Source organism: Pleurodeles waltl, chromosome 3_1 (assembly GCF_031143425.1).
Source record: "Pleurodeles waltl isolate 20211129_DDA chromosome 3_1, aPleWal1.hap1.20221129, whole genome shotgun sequence".
Classification (NCBI taxonomy): domain Eukaryota; kingdom Metazoa; phylum Chordata; class Amphibia; order Caudata; family Salamandridae; genus Pleurodeles; species Pleurodeles waltl.
Genome location: NC_090440.1, coordinates 1,787,300,324 through 1,787,320,918, shown reverse-complemented (window position 1 = coordinate 1,787,320,918; position 20,595 = coordinate 1,787,300,324). Strand labels below are relative to the sequence as shown.

The window sequence follows — 20,595 nt, the reverse complement described above, 5'->3', positions numbered from 1 at the left end:
GGATGAAGCAACCCCAAAAAGGAGAGCAAGCAGCGAACAGGATCTCCCCCACCCCCTCCCAGGCAGGAGGCAAAACCTAACAAAGGGCACACGCGGGGGAGGCGACCAAATTTCAAGCATGGAAGAAACGATCTGGGGGGAGCCCGGCTTTTGGAAACCGGCGACTCTGCCGGAGGGGGTTCCAGAGACCGTAGCCTCTGCCAAGCATCACAAGATAACCGACTATTTCCCTACTGCTGGTACCATTGCCACCAGAAAAAGGTTCAACTCCCTGGCTCCAAACCAAACAAGTTTTGGGGAAATAACCCCACTCAGCCAACACCGGCAACAGCAAGGAAGCAGCGAAAAGAAACTCAGAATGAATTCTCCTCCTCCCCCCCCTATCGCCAACAGTAGTGATCAGGAAAAATCACCCCACGAAAGTAGACGCATCAAGTATAGTTCAGGACAATGCGATGCCAGCTACCCCTTCACCAGGATCCCTCTACAATCCTAGGCAAGACTTAACTCTATGTAATAAACCCCTAGACGCCACTAAATGCCAATGGACATCTAGTCCAGCGAAACTACCCATCCTGGACTCAGAACTGGTAGCAATCGCAGAACATTTAGAACAAGAATCTCAGGAAGGTGGCCCATTCTGTCAAAGTCCAAAACTTCACTCATTCCCAATGTATAACTGTGAAAAAGAAGAACAGGACCTCTAGGGTATAGAACAGGTAATCACAAACGGGCCAGTAAAAACAGAAACAGTGACAGCGGCACAGAAAGTCCCCCATAAAACAACAATAAACAAAGTTCTATCAAGTGGTAACCAAGCGCCCGACTTAAAGTCACAAGCCCCCGTGGCAGTCAGGTCAGAAGAAATGTGGGCTGCAATCCTAAATTCAATGCAAGCAACGGTCATGGCGCTGCAATTTCATTCAAACAAAATGGACATTCAAGTTGACTTGCTAAACACCCTGGCAGTATTTGTCTCCGGGATTGACAGTAAGTTGGAAAAATTAAACGCACTTATAACAAGGGCGCAAGTCACTCACTCTAATGACTCTACAATTTGTTCCTGTAAAGAGGTAGTAGAAAAGATATCTCAACTGCCGCAAATCTTAGAGGGAATACTTCAAGAAATCTGCTCCACCCGGAAGGATGAACATGCATGGCCTAAACCATTCGCCACCATGCTAAAATCTACTCCGAGGGAGCAGAAACAAAAAGAGCAGCAGCCCCTTTCCTCCCTTGCGCCTGTCTCATCGTTTTTAAGTGAGGAGAGAATATTGGCTGACAGCCGCCAACTAGCAAGTGTCCACTGGGAACCCATGGTGAATCATCCTCCGCTACAGCCCAACAATAAGCCTGGGAACCCTGAGTTTCCCATAACTCGGAACCTCTCAAAAAGAGAACGAAAGCAGGCAAGGAAGGGAAGGAAGTCCGCCCAACCCCATCAATTCAACTCATCAAAGGACCCATCTAAAGACCAGGCGACGTCAAATGGAGGGTATAATAGAAACATTACTACCCACACAAGTACGAGCTCTAACACAATAATAGATGTGACAACACTCCCAGCCACAGCAGACGTCACCCACTTAACAAGGTCCCCCCTGAGACCTCCCGAAGCGATTGGCACTATAACGAACCGAAGACCAAGCCCCACAAGGGTCCAGCAGAGCACAAAACCTAAACCCATTACACCTGCGCTGCCTCCCCAACTAACACTGGTCAATTTGGGCAGCAAGTCTGCCATTAGTCAGAGGGAAGATGGCTATATGGAGCAAGACCTGCGCATAGAGCAAAATCAGTCACGTATAACAGACACGAATACCCTCCAGTTACTCTGGATTCCAGAATTCACCTCCGGGTCCCCCACAGATGTTCTTAATCGCTCTTCGATCTTAAGAATCATAAAAGCCTTACCGGATCTTCAGTTTGTAGCCTCGGAGGACCTGGCAGCTATAAAATTTATCCAAGCAAGAGGCAACCAACACACGGATCCAACACTCACCATCTTCTCGGCACCAGATATCCCAAAGCGGATCTTGAATAGAAAGGACCTATTGAAAGCCTGGGGCATTGAGGTAACCACCTACAAAGGAGTCCGCTATCCAACTCCGTTACTAGCCTCACAACACCTGGGAACTCCCAAAGGCACATGGTCAGTTCTGAAAGGAGTACATCAGGCCAGCAGACCCATTGAAGAAAGATGTAGTGAGGAGAATCCACCTAACCACCCGCTGACAGTCCAAGTATGGAGAGAAGACGGGAGGGAAAGAGTGGTCTTGGGTCAACAAAAGTATGCAGATAGGGAACGGGTAGTGACGGTTTTACCCCCAAGACCGATGGGCAATAATTGAATTGGTAAGGATCAACCCGCACACAGCATTTTATCCATTTTTACTCCTGGAACGTCGGGGCCTACGGTCAAAACTGGAGGATCCTGCAGTAATACATTTTTTCAGCTCCTTCGACATCTTACTCATACAGGAATCCTGGGCAATGGAATCAATACCGATAATCGGATTCATGGAATACCTTAGCCCAGCAACGAAAACAAATAGGTGTGGAAGGCCAAAGGGAGGCCTCGCCATTTACGTTAGCACCAGCCTTTTGGTAAACATCTCTGAGTATAAGGAGGAAGACCAACCTTTCCAATTGCTCCAGCTAGACGATTGGGGGAAAAACACACAGGAGTCATTGATTCTGGTCAACACATACATCAATCCTAAAAATAAAAAAATTGAAGCAAACAAACTTCTAACTCAACTATTAAGGATAAAAGGAACAATAAAATCAGCATTCTGGTTAATGTCGGGCGACTTCAATCCCGGCTTATTCCACAACCCCAGTGAGGATCACATCCAAACAGTTGCAAGAATACCCGCCCAAACCCTCCCAAAAAAACTTAGGAAAGATAAAATAGGGGAGAGTTTCATACGCACCTGTGAATTAGTAGGCCTCTTCGCGCTAAACGGACGGAAGTGCCCGGATATTCCACCGGCATGGACAAGATTCTCTGGGAAGTCGGTCTCCTATCTAGACTACACTTTGGTGTCCCCTGCTTTATATAAGTTAGTAAACACCTTTACCATCATGGACCGCACGGAAAGCGACCACAAACCACAGGTATTTGGGATTTGTGCATCACCGCAAAAACCGGAGAAAGTGGCAGCCCTAAACGGGACACTAGGCTCCGAAAATCTAAAGCGACTCAAATGGTCCTCTGACACCATTGAAAGACAAGCAGAAGAGGCCCTATGGAACCTAGAATCAACTATCACAGGTGGGGCAAAGTTGACAACAGTCTGGGAGAACTTTGCCCACAACCTCATAAAAAAAGATTCCTTAAGTAACACGAAAAAGGGAGCACAATTGAATCACCGCCAAAGTTCACTTTTACCGCTGCCAGTGCGCAAAAGGAAAGCAGCAGTAGGTAAATTATTAAGGTCACTGCGTAAATGCCCAGATAATGGATCAATATTGACCCCCCTTAGAGAGCAAAGGAAATTGTATAAAAGGGTTCTATGGACCTTTAAAAAAGGCCAACAGGAGGCCCTGTGGGCCAAACTACATTTTGCGACCAAAACATCTGACTCCAAAAGATTTTGGAAAATCATCAATACAATAGACAATGGTGCAAAAGCAGGCAATAACGCAAACATAACAGAGGAAGTATGGGTATCCCATTTAAGGTCACATCTAAAAGAATCAACCATCGAAGAAGGCCCCCAAATGCAGTCATATATGATTGGTGGGGATCCCAACACCCCTGACCCTTTGAAATTTACGGCACCAGAACTATTAAAAATCATTGGAAAGTCACGAATGGACTGTGCCCCTGGCCCCAATGGCCTACCACAAGCATTATTTAAACAAGACACGGAAAGATGGGCCAATTTCCTGGCAGCAATGTTTAATGAGGTGATCACAACAGGCATTGTCCCGGCATCCTGGAATGGCTCAATAATCCACCCCATCTATAAGGGCGGGAGCGCGCTCTCCCCAAGCAACTACAGACTAATCGCTCTTTTAGACGTTGACCTCAAGTACTTTTCCTGCTGTGTGCTTAAACATCTAGAAGCCTGGATTACAGAGAACAATATTCTACCCTTTAATCAAACCGGGTTTACCAAGCACCAAGGAACATTAACAAATCTTATGGGGCTAGGCTTGATCATAAACAGAGCAAAAGCAAAGGGGACTCCAACTTATTTATGTTTTGTTGACTTTAAAGCTGCTTTTGACGGTGTCCCCCGTGGCAAAAGACTTAGGCTGGGTGAAGTCCATACTTTAGACCTCACACCAAAATGGAAGAAGGAGCGGCAAGTAGGCTCCCTGGAGTGCCGTCTCTGTCATCTAGCAGATGAAAACCTGATGCATGTGGTCTGCATTTGCCCAGCCCTGGCGACTGAAAGGAGACTCTTACTATAAAAATAATTTAACGGTTTAAAAATTAGAGCTTGCAGACAAGCATTAATTGCAGCCTTTAACCCTCGAAATACAATATTGAACATTAGGCTGGTTACATTTTTGGAAATTTTCACTCTAAAAACCACAGCCTCTCGAAATAACCAACTCAGAGGGAGGGCTGAAACGATAGCGAAATCCCTATAACCCGCATTGAACATCTTAAAGAAGGGAAGGCTCCTAGGTAGTCCATTGGGTTGTTTAGCTTATGTCATAATAAAGTCTGGTACCAAAAACCAGACTTAAGTAGGGGTAAATAAAATCGATAGAAGGTCTCTTCCCACTTTGCACTATTTTTACCAATACCTCATTGGGTTACTGTTTATATTTCTTTGTGGAAGGAAAACTTCATATATCATTTCATTTTAATCACAAGATTTTATTTTGCGCTGTATTTTTTCTTACCTTCAATAAGATTATTCTGTTGCCCTATTATCAATACCTTATAGCACTAGTATGTCTTTTCTAAAAAAAATTATGTGGAAGGAAATTTTACTTACCATTTCACCCTAAGCCAAAGAACTGTAATTGTCTTTTTGAACTAAAATTGTTCTGTTATTGTTTACGTGGAAGGAAAAGTTTTATGGTTTTAATTAACTAATAAACTTGTTATTATCTCTTAAAAATTGTAAAAATAAGGTCTGAGGTGAAATCTTTGTCCTGGTGCATTGGGCACTATGGGAATAGTCAAATATCTTATGATCTAAAACTTCTTAGAAGAAAGACATGTACACATACAAGCCCAACAGTAGGTGGAATAAGTCTGCATAGATCGTGGGACATAGCCTCAACCTTCCAGTAACTTTTTGCTTAAATATTTTGATTAGGTAATGGTTGTACCACATTATGGAGCTAATGAACGAAAGGTAAACTGTGGCAAACACTTGAATTGAACACAGTGTATAATGAATCTATTTAATGGGACACGATCAGTTGACTGATCTAGAGGATGGTAGTTGAGGTATGGGTCAATATGTAAAGCAGTGAGTGTTCTGGAAGGAAGGGTGGGAGTTGTAGAGCGTACTATAGTTAAGCCATGTCTGAGGGAGCAAAAAAAAAGGCCAATGTTATAAACTTCTCCAAGGAATAAGGGAAAGTCTTACAGGAAGCATTATACAATGAGAAGCCAGTCTTAGGAATTCACTGGACAGTGAATGTTAAATGAATCAGTCAATGATGAAGCAAAAAGCCGGATGAAGTCTGCAAACTCCAAACCACACAAGGAGCAGAATCTACATGGCCTCGTCTGAACTTCAGGACATCTTTTATGGGACCATTTTGTTTTTAAACCAATTTTTATTGACAGGTACAAGATAGCACCCAATACAGTAAAATGCCCACACAGAGGTAGATGTCTTAGGGGTTACAGCAAGGATATGAGCATTAGGGTAATGTGATAAACTTGTAGGTGATAGCATGTCTCCATTGTAGCATATTTTGGTCAATAGGCATAAACAAAGAAAAACAGGAATTTGCAGTATGAAAAACAGAATGTCCCACCCCCTGCCTCACCAGAAACTCACAAAGATCTCATGCTTGGAAGGCAGTCAAGGACGTAAATATTGGAAGCTAAGGACATTACGACTGAGGTAATAGAAGGGAAGGCATTGGATCCAGCCAGGCTGTATTTTGGAGGGGTAAAAGAGGGTCAAGGAAAAGTCTAAAGGGAGGGGGGGTGGAATGAGGCGGCGGTCAGGTGCAGATCTACACAGGTGTTCTTGATTGGATTTGGGTGCCCTCCGACTTACGATGTGCAAAGTCACAGAGGATCAGGTCTTAATGGTTAGCAAGAAGGAATATGAAAGACCCTGGTACTCCTCCCTTCGGAGCACTGTGCTCTCCGCTTGTGGCCATTTGATTACCTCACTACGCCGAGTTGAACCAAGGGGGGTTTGACTGACTTCCATCGCATTGCTTTGGCTTTTTTTTAGGCTAAAAGATGAGCGAGATCGGTTAAACAAGTAGTGGCTTTGCCAGTTTTGAGATGAGGATTCATCCCGAGAAAGCAGTGTTGGGTGATGTCTAGTCACTCTTTACCACTTGCTTGCTAAACATTGGACAAGATTGTGCCCAGTAAGGGTGTAAGGAGTCATGAGGTAGATGCGGTGGAGCCTTATCTTTTTGGGGAAATTTATGGGAGGGAGGGCTAAGAATGTTGACCAGGTCAACATGAATGGTGGACACATTAATTGATCCCTCATCTTGAATGACAACACATTTTAATAATTTATCAAAGTTAAAAAGAGCTACATGCATTTCTTAAAAATTGACTAGTCATACCTCAACTGCTTTGTCATACTGTTTATTGGCGATATATAACTCAGCTGCTATGTTAACATCTTCCACTGCAACAAGACTCTGATGTTTTTCTATTGCTTCTTCTATTACTCCAATAGCAGAGGAGACATCATTAGCTTCATAATAACTCCTAGGGAAAAACACAAATTAGGAATTCATAGCACGAAAAAAACTGGGGAAAATATATGATAATTGTCATCAGAAAGCAAGAATGTTCTTTTGGGGGCTACCTTGCTTCTTTACTGAAGACTAACACAATGCAAAATTGTGAATTTGGATAGTGGTAACGCCCTGTTCCAGGGCTTCCCAGACACCACATTCGCACCCCTTAAGGACCACAGCACATCTCATCCAGGGAAGGAAGAAATTTGATCACATCACCCGGACACTAATGAAACTCAATTGGCTCCCACTGATGTCCCTCGGCATCATCAAACCCAACTGCATCATTACAAAGCCATCATAACAAGCACCCCTGAATATATTAACGACAAGCTCACATCTCAGTCAGGTCTCTGCACACCCACTGCCAGGCCATTTCCAGACTGTGATACGACTTCAAAAAAACAACTGATAAAAAAGGCAGTAGGTCTTTCATATCTATGCTACCAGGATTTGGAATAACATCCCTGTATCCAAATGAAATGCCCCAATACTGCTTCAGTTTAGGAAAGAGTTGAAAACACATTTCTTTAAAGAACACTTGGGGCCACATGTACGAAGATCCTGTTTTGTGACTCGCAAACTGCGATTCTTAGCGACTCACAATTTGCGACTCGCAAAACCGAATGTACAACAGTGTCAATGACACTGTCTGCGATTCGCAATGGGGTCGCAAATGACCTATCTCATGAATATTCATGAGGTAGGTCACCATTTGCGACCCTATTGGGAATGGCGGCACTCACAGGGATGGTGGCCTGCTGGTGTCAGCAGACCACCATGTCTGTGACTGCTTTTAAATAAAGCAGATTTTTTTTTTTTTTTTTTTTTTTTTTTAAATGCAGCCCGTTTTCCTTAAAGGAAAACCGAATGGATTTCAAAAAAGAAAAATGAAAAGTTTTCTTTTCATTTCTTCAGAGCAGGCAGTGGTCCGTGGGACCACTGACTACTCTGACATTTTTTTTTTGCATGCATTCACAAAGGGGAAGGGGTCCCATGGGATTCGGTATTAGGAAGGGACGCCTTTGACACACCCCTTCCTAATACCGAATCTCTAAACCCAAACTGAGATTCGGTAACAAGTTACCAAATCGCAGTTTGGGCTTTGTACATCCCAAAAAGCATTTCTATAGTTGCAAACGTGCGACTAGAAAAATGCTTCGTACATCGGTCCCTAAATGCCTATGCAGTAGCAATCCAATAATCAGCTACCTCTCCTGCCACTTGTTGACTGCATGCTTGCCTTTGACATTTTACTGATATTCTGCTGCCGTTTTGGCTAGTTTTGTGTTGTATAAATACTACATTCGTACATACATCATCTGCAGGGGGGCATTTGATAGGAATTGAAAATGTCACTTACCCAGTGTACATCTGTTCGTGGCATTAGTCGCTGCAGATTCACATGTTTTGCACAGTCCGCTGCCTGGTGTTGGGCTCGGAGTATTACAAGTTGTTTTTCTTCGAAGAAGTCTTTTTTGGTCACGGGACCGAAGGACTCCTCCCTCTTCGGCTCCATTGCGCATGGGCGTCGACTCCATCTTAGATTGTTTTCCCCGCAGAGGGTGAGGATGGAGTTGTTTGCTATAAATAGTGCCCATGCAATGGAGTGAATACGTATGTACATAAAAAGTTTATAATAATTATTTACAAATGTTTAAGATTTAAGATCTACTTCTAAACGGCTACAGGCTTCCCGGGGAGGCGGGAGGGCACATGTGAATCTGCAGCGACTAATGCCACGAACAGATGTACACTGGGTAAGTGACATTTTCAGTTCGATGGCATATGTTGCTGCAGATACACATGTTTCGCATAGACTATAAAGCAGTTACCTCCCCTAAAAGCGGTGGTTTAGCCTGTAGGAGTTGAAGTAGTTTGGAATAATGTTCTTAGTACAGCTTGGCCCACTGTAGCTTGTTGTGCATTTAGTACGTCTACACAGTAGTGTTTAGTAAATGTATGAGGCGTAGACCAGGTTGCAGCCTTACATATTTCGCTCATAGGAATGTTTCCTAGAAAGGCCATTGTAGCACCTTTCTTTCTGGTTGAGTGTGCCTTTGGTGTAATAGGCAATTCTCTCTTGGCTTTAAGATAGCATGTTTGAATACATCTGACTATCCATCTAGCAATGCCTTGTTTAGAGATTGGATTTCCTATGTGTGGTTTTTGAAAAGCTATGAACAGTTGTTTTGTTTTCCTGATTAACTTTGTTCTGTCAATGTAGTACATTAGTGCTCTTTTGATGTCTAATGTATGTAGTGCCCTTTCAGCCACGGAATCTGGTTGTGGGAAGAACACTGGCAATTCTACTGTTTGATTTAAATGGAATGGTGAGATTACTTTTGGTAGAAATTTTGGATTTGTTCTTAGAACTATTTTATTTTTGTGTATTTGAATAAATGGTTCTTATATGGTAAATGCCTGTATTTCACTTACTCTTCTGAGGGATGTGATTGCAATGAGAAATGCGACTTTCCAGGTTAGATATTGCATTTCACAGGAATGCATGGGTTCGAAAGGTGGACCCATGAGTCTTGTTAAGACGATGTTAAGGTTCCATGAAGGAACTGGTGGTGTTCTTGGTGGTATAATTCTTTTTAGCCCTTCCATGAATGCTTTAATAACTGGTATTCTAAATAGAGACGATGAATGAGTAGTTTGTAGGTAAGCAGATATTGCTGCGAGGCGTATTTTTATAGATGAGATTCGCTTTTTGCAAATGTAGTAAGTATCCCACTATGTCCTTTGTAGAGGCATGCAATGGTTGGATTTGATTGGTATGGCAGTAGCAAACAAATCTTTTCCACTTAGATGCATAGCAGTGTCTAGTGGAAGCTTTTCTAGCTTGTTTTATGACCTCCATACATTCTTGTGTGAGGTCTAAGTGTCCGAATTCTAGGATTTCAGGAGCCAAATTGCTAGATTCAATGATGCTGGGTTTGGATGCCTGATCTGTTGTTTGTGTTGTGTTAACAGATCTGGTCTGTTGGGTAGTTTGACATGCGGTACTAGTGAAAGGTCTAGTAGAGTTGTATACCAAGGTTGTCTTGCCCATGTGGGTGCTATCAGTATGAGTTTGAGTTGGTTTTGACTCAATTTGTTTACTAGATATGGAAGGAGAGGGAGAGGGGGAAAAGCGTATGCAAATATCCCTGACCAACTCATCCATAGAGCATTGCCTTGTGATTCGCGGTGTGGGTAGCTGGATGCAAAGTTTTGGCATTTTGCGTTTTCTTTTGTTGCGAACAAATCTATCTGGGGTGTTCCCCAAATTTGAAAGTACTTGTTCAGAACTTGGGGGTGAATTTCCCATTCGTGGACTTGTTGGTGGTCTCGCGAAAGGTTGTCTGCTAGTTGGTTTTGGATCCCTGGAATAAATTGTGCTATTAGGCGAATGTTGTTGTGAATCGCCCACTGCCATATTTTTTGTGTTAGGAGACACAATTGTGTTGAGTGTGTTCCTCCTTGTTTGTTTAAATAATACATTGTTGTCATGTTGTCTGTTTTGACAAGAATGTATTTGTGTGTTATTATGGGTTGAAAGGCTTTTAACGCTAGAAATACTGCTAACAGTTCTAGGTAATTGATATGAAATTTTGTTTGGTGTACATCCCATTGTCCTTGAATGCTGTGGTGATTGAGGTGTGCTCCCCACCCTGTCATGGAAGCATCTGTTGTTATAACGTATTGAGGCACTGGGTCCTGAAATGTCCGCCCTTTGTTTAAATTGTTGCTGTTCCACCATAGAAGAGAGAGGTATGTTTGGCGGTCTACCAACACCAGATCTTGAAGTTGACCCTGTGCCTGTGACCATTGTGATGCTAGGCACTGTTGTAAGGGTCACATGTGTAGTCTTGCGTTTGGGACAATGGCTATGCATGATGACATCATGCCTAGAAGTTTTAGCACAAATTTTGCCTGTATCTTTTGGTTTGGAAACATAGCACTTATTACCTTGTGGAATGCTTGCACTCTTTGTGGACTTGGAGTGGCAATTCCTTTTGATGTGTTGATGGTTGCCCCTAGATATTGTTGTGTCTGACACGGTTCGAGGTGTGACTTTGTATAGTTGATGGAGAAACCCAGTTTGTGAAGGGTTTGTATGACATATGTGGTGTCGTTTGTGCACTTTTTTACTGTGTTGGTCTTGATTAGCTAATCGTCTAGGTAAGGAAACACATGTATCTGTTGTCTCCTGATATGTGCTGCTACTACTGCTAGACATTTTGTGAATACTCTTGGTGCAGTTGTTATTCCGAATGGCAACACCTTGAATTGGTAATGTATTCCTTTGAATACGAACCTTAGGTACTTTCTGTGAGAAGGGTGTATCGGTATATGAAAGTACGCATCTTTTAGGTCTAATGTGGTCATGTAATCTTGCTGTTTGAGCAGTGGAATGATGTCTTGTAGTGTGACCATGTGAAAGTGGTCCGATATGATGTAGGTATTTAGTGTCCTGAGATCTAATATTGGTCTTAATGTTTTGTCTTTTTTTGGAATTAGAAAGTACAGGGAGTAAACTCCTGTGTTTTTTTGTTGTACTGGTACTAACTCTATTGCATCCTTTTGCAGTAGTGCTTGAACTTCTAGTCCTAAAAGTTCTAAATGTTGTGGTGACATTTTGCGTGTTTTTGGAGGGATGTTTGGTGGGAATTTGTGGAATTCTATGCAATAGCCATGTTGGATTATTGCTAATACCCAATTGTCTGTTGTAATCTGCTGCCAAGATTGGTAGAATTGGCTTAGTCTTCCCCCCACTGGTGTTGAGTGAAGGGGTTGTGTGACTTGAAAGTCACTGTTTAGGTGGAGGTGTTTTTGGAGTCTGGAATCTTCCCCTACTCCTTGGGAATTGACCCCCTCTATATCCCCTGAAACCTCCCCTTTGGAATGAACCCTGATATGGTGTGGTTCTTGTTTGTTGGCTGGTGGTGTCTGTGGGTTGGCCACGAAACCCCCCTCTAAATGGAGTTTTTCTAAAAGAGCCTCTGCTCTGCGGGGAGTAGAGTGCGCCCATGGCTTTGGCCGTGTCTGTGTCCTTTTTAAGTTTTTCAATGGCTGTGTCCACTTCAGGGCCAAAAAGTTGTTTCTCGTTGAAGGGCATATTAAGGACAGCCTGCTGGATTTCAGGTTTGAAGCCTGAAGTGCGGAGCCAAGCGTGTCTCCTTATGGTGACAGCAGTGTTGACTGTTCTCGCTGCAGTATCGGCTGCGTCCATTGAAGAGCGGATTTGATTGTTTGAGATCGTTTGTCCCTCTTCAACTATTTGCTGCGCCCTTTTTTGGTATTCCTGGGGAAGATGGTCTATGAGAAGTTGCATCTCATCCCAGTGTGCGCGGTCATATCGGGCCAGCAGCGCTTGAGAATTTGCGATGCGCCACTGGTTGGCTGCCTGTGATGCTACTCTTTTTCCTGCCGCATCAAATTTTCGGCTTTCTTTGTCCGGAGGTGGGGCGTCGCCAGATGTATGGGAATTTGCTCTTTTGCGAGCTGCCCCTACTACTACGGAGTCAGGTGGTAACTGCGAAGTAATAAACACTGGGTCTGTGGGTGGTGGTTTGTATTTCTTATCCACCCTTGGGGTGATGGCTCTTGATTTTACGGGCTCTTCAAAAATGTGTTTTGCGTGCCGTAACATCCCTGGTAGCATTGGGAGACATTGATATTGGCTATGTGTAGCCGAGAGGGTGTTAAATAAAAAATCATCCTCTATAGGATCGGAATGCAGTTGGACATTGTGGAATTCTGCTGCCCTAGCCACCAGTTGCGAGTATGAGGTACTGTCCTCTGGTGGTGACGGCTTTGTGGGGTATGAATCGGGATCATTGTCCGGCACTGGGGTGTCATATAGGTCTCAAGCGTCTTGATCCTGATTATCTTGACTTATGGTAGTTTGCGCTGGTGAGTGCATTTGTGGCGGTGTTTGTGCCGGCGATGCCTGTTGTGGTGGAGAGGGCGGAGGCGTGACTTTTTTAACCACTTTGGCTTGTGGTTGTGCGTCATCCTTGAGAAGTCCGATCCTTCTTTTTCTCATTATTGGGGGAAGGGTTGATATCTTCCCTGTGTCTTGCTGGATGTACAGTCTCTTTTGTGTGTAGTCTGATTCTACACTTTGGAGCTCTTGTCCAAATCTGTGCATCTGGCCACTTATTCCTTGTTCCTCTGTGTAGGATGGAGGTGTGGAACTTTTCGGCGCCGAGAGAGAATCTTTTTTCGGCTTCGGCACCAACAGAATTTTTGTGGCTTTCGGCAGTGTGTCTCGGTGCCGATGTTTTTCGGTGCCGGCATCTTGTTTTTGCTTCTCGGAGCCGCTATCTCGGCTCCGAGGTTGCTCCATGGCGGTCCCTCGACCGGAGTCGGGTGTCTTCGCTATGGGCGTGCCCTTTTTCGGCGCCTTCGACGGCTCGCCGGTTTTATGGGTCGAGCCATGGCCTGTTGGCAGTGGCGTCCCCTGGGCTTTTGTCTTCTCGATGGTTTTAATTTTCGACGTCTTACTCACTGTTTGTTGTTGTTGTTCGACGTCGGAGTCTCCGGATTCTGATTCCGGAACCGAGAATGTTTCCTCTTCGTCGTCGAAACGTTGTTTTGTCGGCGTGGACGCCATTTGTAGACGCCTGGCTCTTCGGTCCCGGAGTGTTTTTCTGGACCGGAAGGCTCGACAGGCCTCACAGGTATCCTCCTTGTGCTCGGGGGACAAGCACAAGTTACAGACCAAGTGCTGATCTGTATAAGGATACTTACTGTGACATTTTGGGCAGAAACGGAACGGGGTCCGTTCCATCGGCTTCGATGTCACACGCAGTCGGGCCGACCAGGCCCCGATGGGGGATCGAAGCTACCCCAAAGTCTTCCGATGATCGGTGTCGATGTACCTAACTATCCCGATACCGAACGGAACAATACCGACGCTTTCTTCCGAGATTCTGACTAACTTTCCGAACCAAAACACGGAGCGAAAAGGAATACGTCCGAACCCGACAGCGGAAAAAAACAATCTAAGATGGAGTCGACGCCCATGCGCAATGGAGCCGAAGAGGGAGGAGTCCTTCGGTCCTGTGACCAAAAAAGATTTCTTCGAAGAAAAACAACTTGTAATACTCCGAGCCCAACACCAGGCAGCGGACTGTGCGAAACATGTGTATCTGCAGCAACATATGCCATCGAACATTATATTTCCTTTCTCGGTCTCCTCCTTCCTGACCAACACAAGATTAATGGCGAAAGATGGGAGAATGTGGGACAGAAGCCAGCCAAGTAAGAATGCTGAGGCTTGCTCAGAAGAGCAAACCATCAAGGTTGTATGGGTACACACATTTGTTTGGAGAACTTGGAAAAAGTCACTTCATGGGCAAGAGGATTTTGTAAAGTTATTGGAAACGGATTTAGGCCTATTTATTTGACTTTAACCAAAGATCATGGCTTTGTTTAGCCATCTAAACTTGCAGAAGGAAGGACAAATTGCCTACATATTTAGTGCTTGCTCCCCTTTCTTCACTCCTGGTTGGAAAATGCCTGCACTGAGCAGTAGAGAAAAATGTTGTCCCTCAAAGACAGTCACTTTTACTCCTCTCCAGGTAAGAGCATCCATTCCCATGAACCACCACATTTTTCTTTAGAAATAGAAAAAGTGGATTGAACAGACAGTGGAGTGGGTTTGTAAAGAAGAGAGCAGGCACTAAAAATACTAGATTCACCATAACAGGGATTTTTTTCTTCAATTCTTTGCACTGCTCTCCCTCATTCTCAAATGGAAGGAAATTGATTTTGAGGACGACACCACATGCACAGCACTAAGCAAACAAATTCTGCAATCGGTCCTGGTCAAAAACAACACTCTTTCTAGAAAATGTATCCAGAGCTGTGTCGGGACAAACCATGCAGGGTAGCCAACGTGCCATCCCACAAACGTCTGCAAAAAGTATATGCCTTGCAAAGTACACCCAGATTGTTTTTACGCTGGCAGACTAAGCACAACATCTTTGTGGCGAGCAGGAATACCCCTAATGTCTTACGATCTAGACATACAAGAGACTATTCAGCAGGAAATAGTACCTTTCACCTTTTCTATTTGTTGCATGGATTGAGACCACCATATGTGACAAAAAGATAGTAAGAAGATATGAAAGGCTTTGCTCTTTCCAAATAAATTGTACAGTGTTTAATCCAAAGAAAAGTGGAAGAACAGCAGTGTACAAAGACTGGTCCCAAATCTGAATTGCTTTAGTGCACACAAAACAGACTCACATTCCTCACTGCCTTTTCAATTAAACCACTGCAGTGGTGTTGCCTGGTACAGTCTCATCAAACTTTCCCCAGAGCAGTTTAGCAAGGGTGTTAGAAATGGGGTCTCTTAGTTGGCAGTCAGTTTGCACCCTGTCCACATAGTCACCCTCACTCTAGTCAGGATAAGGGAAATACCCAGCTCAGATAAACCCGGCTTACCCCTTTGGTTGCTTGGCACGAGCAGTCAGGCTTATCTCAGAAGCAGTGTCTAAAGATTATGCACATTACACTCAGTAATACAGTGAAAACACTACAAAAGGAGATCACACCAGTTTTAGAAAAATAGCCAATATTTATCTGTGTAAAACAAGGCCAAAACAGGAAAATTCCAATATACAGTAATGACGATATAAATTTTACAAGAATTAACTTTAAAATACAGTTCCTTAAGTCAATAGCTCTGTCTGAGGCTCTCGGCATCGTGAACAACAAATCAACAGTTCAGGCAGGACGCAAAGCCGTGGGCCAGCTACAGTGTCGGGAAGACCCGCAAACAGTACATTGGAAATGTAGGGCAACGTGATCCTCGCAATGAGGTCCTGAGTGCGGCGTCGCAGGCATTGGTTCCTGAGGTCGGGGGTCATCGGGCTCTCGAAGTCACACGTGTTGCAGATCAAACTCCAGGCTGATCTGCAACTGCGAAGTCAGGAGCGCTGACGTGGATAGCGTCAGTGCTGCGGTGTGAAGTGGGACGATGTTACGTGCGGTGCCCACAGGTCACAGTGCAGACAGCGGCTCGGTGACAGTGTCCTGTGGCGTCAGTGAGACCAGGGCTGCGGTGTGAAGCGGGGTGGTGAGATGTGTGGGGTCTCCAGATCATGGTGCAGGCAGCATATCGTTGCTGAAGTAATATCCTCGGTAGGCCCTAGGCGGCGGTGCAGCGCCGGGGAGGTTCTGTGGGGCACTCAAGGGTGACGGTGCAGACCGGGCATCTGTTGACGACACAGGAGTCGATGGGACTGGCGTCCGAGACTTCCAACAAGAGGCAAGCTCTACTCCAAGCACTTAGAAAAACTTCACAAGCAGGATACACAACAAAGTCCAATCTTTGCCCTCTTTAAGGCAGAAACAAACTGCAGGCCAACCCAGCAAAGCACACACAGCAAAGGGGCAGTACTCCTCCTCCAGCTCTTCAGCTACTCTCCTTGGCAGAGGTTCCTCTTGATCAAGAAGTGTTCTGAAAGTCTGGGGTTTTGTGTCCACTGCTTATATCCCTTTCTGACTTTGAAGTAGGCAAACTTCAAAGGAAAGTCCCTGTTGTTCACAAGATCCTGCCTTGCCCAGGCCTGGCCCCAGACACACTCCAGGGGGTTGGAGACTGCATTGTGTGAGGACAGGCACAGCCCTTTTTAGGTGTAGGTGTCAGCTCCTCCATCCCCGCTCTAGCCCAGGAGATTCATCAGGATATGCAGGCTACACCCCAGCTCCCTTTGTGTCACTGTCTAGAGGGAATTCACAACAACCCAACTGTCAGTCTGCCAAACGTGGGATACACAAGCAGGCAGAGGCAAAGAATGGTTTAAGCAAGAAAAGGCCCACTTTCTAAAAGTGGCATTTTTAAACTGACAATCTAAAAATCAACTTTACCAAAAGGTGTATTTTTAAATTGTGAGTCCAGAGACACCAAACTCTATATCTATCTGTTTCCAATGGGAAACTGCACTTAAAAGATATGTAAAGGCAGTCCCCATGTTAACCTATGAGAGAGATAGGCCTTGCAACAGTGAAAAACAAATTTGGCAGTATTTCACTATCAGGACATGTAAAGCACACCAGTACACTTCCTACCTTCTATATACAATGCACCCTGCCCATGGAGCTACCTAGGGCCTACCTTAGGGGTACCTTACATGTAGTAAAAGGGAAGGTTTGGGCCTGGCAGGTGGGTACACTTGCCAGGTCGAATTGGCAGTTTGAAACTGCACACACAGACACTGCAGTGGCAGGTCTGAGACATTTTCACAGGGCTACTCATGTGGATGGCATAATCAGCGCTGCAGGCCCACTAGTAGCATTTTATTTATAGGCCCTGGGCATCTTTGGTGCACTTTACTAAGGACTTACCAGTACATCAAATATGCCAGTCATGGATAAACCAATCACCAATACAATTTACAAAGGGAGCACTTGCACTTTAGCACTGATCAGCAGTGGTAAAGGGCGCAGAGACAATAAACCACCAAAAACAGAGTACAGCATACTATAAAAACAGGAGGCCAGAAGGCAAAACAACAGGGGAAAAACGTCAAAAGATGCCAGGTCTCACAGAAGGGGTTCATGCCTAGAAATATGATGTGTTGATTTCTGTACCGGAGCACTCAAAAGCCACTGGTTCAAGGTTTACACAGTGGGCTCCCCGACATACTTTGCTCGAAATTCAGTCCTTTTGGAATGTGAGTCAATCAACAGAATCCCATTTCATGTGAAACGGTACAGCAGAATATGGTTTTGAAGCAAATGGACTGTATCAATGCAGAAAGCCATTAGGCACAAGAATATCTGAAAGTACCACACCAAAGCTACTGATTGTATTAAGTGTAATACTGTCTGCTTCAAGAAAATGAACCTTTCTGCTGATGGAAAGTAAGACCACTTCATCAGTAGGTTCAATCACCATTCCTATAAACTGAAGGTTCTAAGATGCAAGAAGTGAAGACCCTTTCCCGAAAATCCCAGACAGAAAAGGATTTTGCAAACAACTGCAAGGCTCTTTCGGCAGGCAGAGTAACCAAGTCTTCCACTTCCTATCATGAAAATAAGTGTATAGACGTGTCCCCTCTAGGAACCCTTGTACGCACCATGGAATGTGCACCAAATGTTAGCCAATTGTACTGTTAGTGTTAGTAATCCTATCTCTCATTTTGAGAAAAATATCATTATGCCGGTTGCTTAGCTAGGATTCTCTGTGTGCCTTATTTCTCAAATTGTGACAACGTTAGAGTTATTTTGTCCCTATTATTTTTATCAATGCAAATTAGAAAAAAACAACAAGTAGATTGTATTAATTCAGGAAAAACAGACAACATGCTAACTTACTTTGCCATGTCCCTGGCTAGCTGCATAAAGCGTTCACCATCTGATGGAGACAAAAGGTTCAAGATACGCCTATAGCCATCCATAGCCATTTTGTGTTCTCCAAGCTGTTCATATAGGCTCGACCTCTCCCATAGGTATCGAACATTGGTAGGATTATATTTCAGAGCTAGAATGACAAAAACATAGTTTATGCGAGAGGAAACTTTGGTAAAAGAACACATGTGACAGGGCAATGAATATTGTTGCTATTGAATACTATGGGTTAGATGTATTTGTTGCTTGGAAAGCTAAAGCTGTCTTTGTTGAGATGAAAATTCAAAAACAATTCAATAGTTTTAAAAAATAACAATATAAAAATGTGTAATCTTTTTAAAAAAGAATCACCATGCATGTTACAGAAAAGGTTCTCTAAGTATTTGTTACGTCTAGGTCAATGCTCGGATTCACACTTTTTTCAGAGCAATTTCCAGGAAATCATATTTAATACTCCACTTCCTATGATTTTAAAACAAGCATTAGCAAAGCCAACAAGTCTCATCTTATGGTGTTGCCAATGAAGATCTACTGGATTTGTAAAAAAAAAAAAAAAAAAAAAAAAAACGGATGTTGATATATAGGTGTGCATGCGTCACCATGCATGTGCACATTTGCGTCCTGTCACTAAGGCAGACCTAGAGTAATGACGCTTGTATGCACAGAGTATAATGCAGCATCTTTTTAGTTTTTTTGCTTTAATTTACTTACAAGTCCAAGAAAGTGGACCTCAATCTTGAATTGGTAATTTAAGAAAATGTAGCCTCTGTCGTTCAGTCTACAGGTTTGACGCACCACCAATGGTTGAGGAGGATAGACCCACTTCAATCTTGTTGCCTTTTTTCAACACCATACCTGTGTGCCACTCCCTCTCCCATTTTAAGAAGCACATCCCTCTGAAACCAGTTCTGAAGAGTGATACCAGCAGGATCCCAAACTCCTTCACAGTCGTCTTAATCTTCAACAGGAAATTAATAAAGGCGTGCTGCAATCTTGCCTGCACACTGGGCAGTCATCCTCGAAACTGCACCAGGTTCCTGATTCAGGCACATGTAAAAAAAAAAATGCTTCAGAAAGAGGACCACCACTTAGGTGCACTCTGTCCCTTCAGAGAGAGGTCCTGCCTCACACTCCCAAAGTGGAGAATAGAGAGAAAGTCTACGCTGCGACAGAGCTCTAGAAAGCCAAAGCCATCTTTAAGCCCACCAACAGGAACTTTTAATAAAATGTAATCTTATTTTAGATGCAAGTTCTAAAGGTCTTTGCCACTCTTGCATCGTCTATTTAAACATTGTACAGCAAAGCGAAACCTGTGCATTACAACTACCAGTGTCAAAAAGAACAATTTAAAGCAAAATATAGCATTCTTAGGACAGAGCTCAGGTGGCTGCTAACTGGCCTGCAAATCCAGATACTCAAAAAGTAAAAAAAAAAAAAAAAAAATGTTCATAATATAAAAACAAAAACAATGGATGGAGACAGAAAAGTCGATTTCATTGTCTGTTTTTTTAGCACAAAATAACTTGAAATCAATTGATGTTTTAACAGCATACATGATCACAAAGTCTGACAGCAATGAATTAAATTGAAGTTACCAGAGTGGGTCTGCAAGTACTTGTGAAAGAATTTTGAAAAATCACAGCACTGAGCAACTATTTGAAAAACGAAAGCTTGCGGGTAATATTCTGAAGGTGCAATCGTGGCTCTGCATCAGTTTTCAAAATTGGATGGATTAGCCACAAAAAAAACTTGAAAAAAAAAATCTTGGGTAAAAGGGGGACAAACTGAAAATGATACGCTGACAAAAGGTTTTTGCATTTACATTTTGTGCAATATATGGAAAGAAAGACAAAGTTATCACAAAAGAAATGGAAAGCAAGAAACTACCACCACTCATATTTGGACATCAGACTTTATATTGAGACCTCCTATTTTTTTACCCCCACGTGTAAGCCAACAAATAACACCTAAATGACAAAACATTAAAGGAAATAATCTTGAATTTCAATTGTGCCCTGCCAACATCCATGGTCACAATAACAGAATAATGGAAATCAAGTAACAGCCTAAAATTACCTTTTGAATAGCAGAAAATGGACTGCTTGATGTTGTCTTGCTCTAGAGACATTTCTGCCAGGCGGACCCACTGCTCTGTGTCGCTCGGGTTGAGATGAGCAGCAATCAGCTCAAACTGGAGTGATTTCTCCATATCTCCTTGGTCCTCATAAATCATAGCAAGGGTGGAGAAAGGCTCATAGGCAAGAGGAGCTGTCACAGAAAAGCAAATACATTATAATAACCTTCAATGAGTATGGTAAA

At 43.5% G+C, this 20,595-nt stretch overlaps 1 protein-coding gene across 1 annotated transcript in view; it reads right to left on the bottom strand.

Annotated features, from left to right (window-relative positions):
* Nucleotides 1-20,595, bottom strand: part of GTF3C3 (general transcription factor IIIC subunit 3) — a 222,279-nt gene that overhangs the window by 152,435 nt on the left and 49,249 nt on the right. Inside the window, exons 5-7 of the mRNA XM_069225852.1 lie at nucleotides 20,353-20,544; nucleotides 18,244-18,409; nucleotides 6,742-6,889 (exon numbers count right to left, since the gene is read on the bottom strand). Of these exons, the coding sequence (XP_069081953.1) occupies nucleotides 6,742-6,889; nucleotides 18,244-18,409; nucleotides 20,353-20,544 (506 nt within the window). The remainder of the gene's footprint in view (nucleotides 1-6,741; nucleotides 6,890-18,243; nucleotides 18,410-20,352; nucleotides 20,545-20,595) is intronic.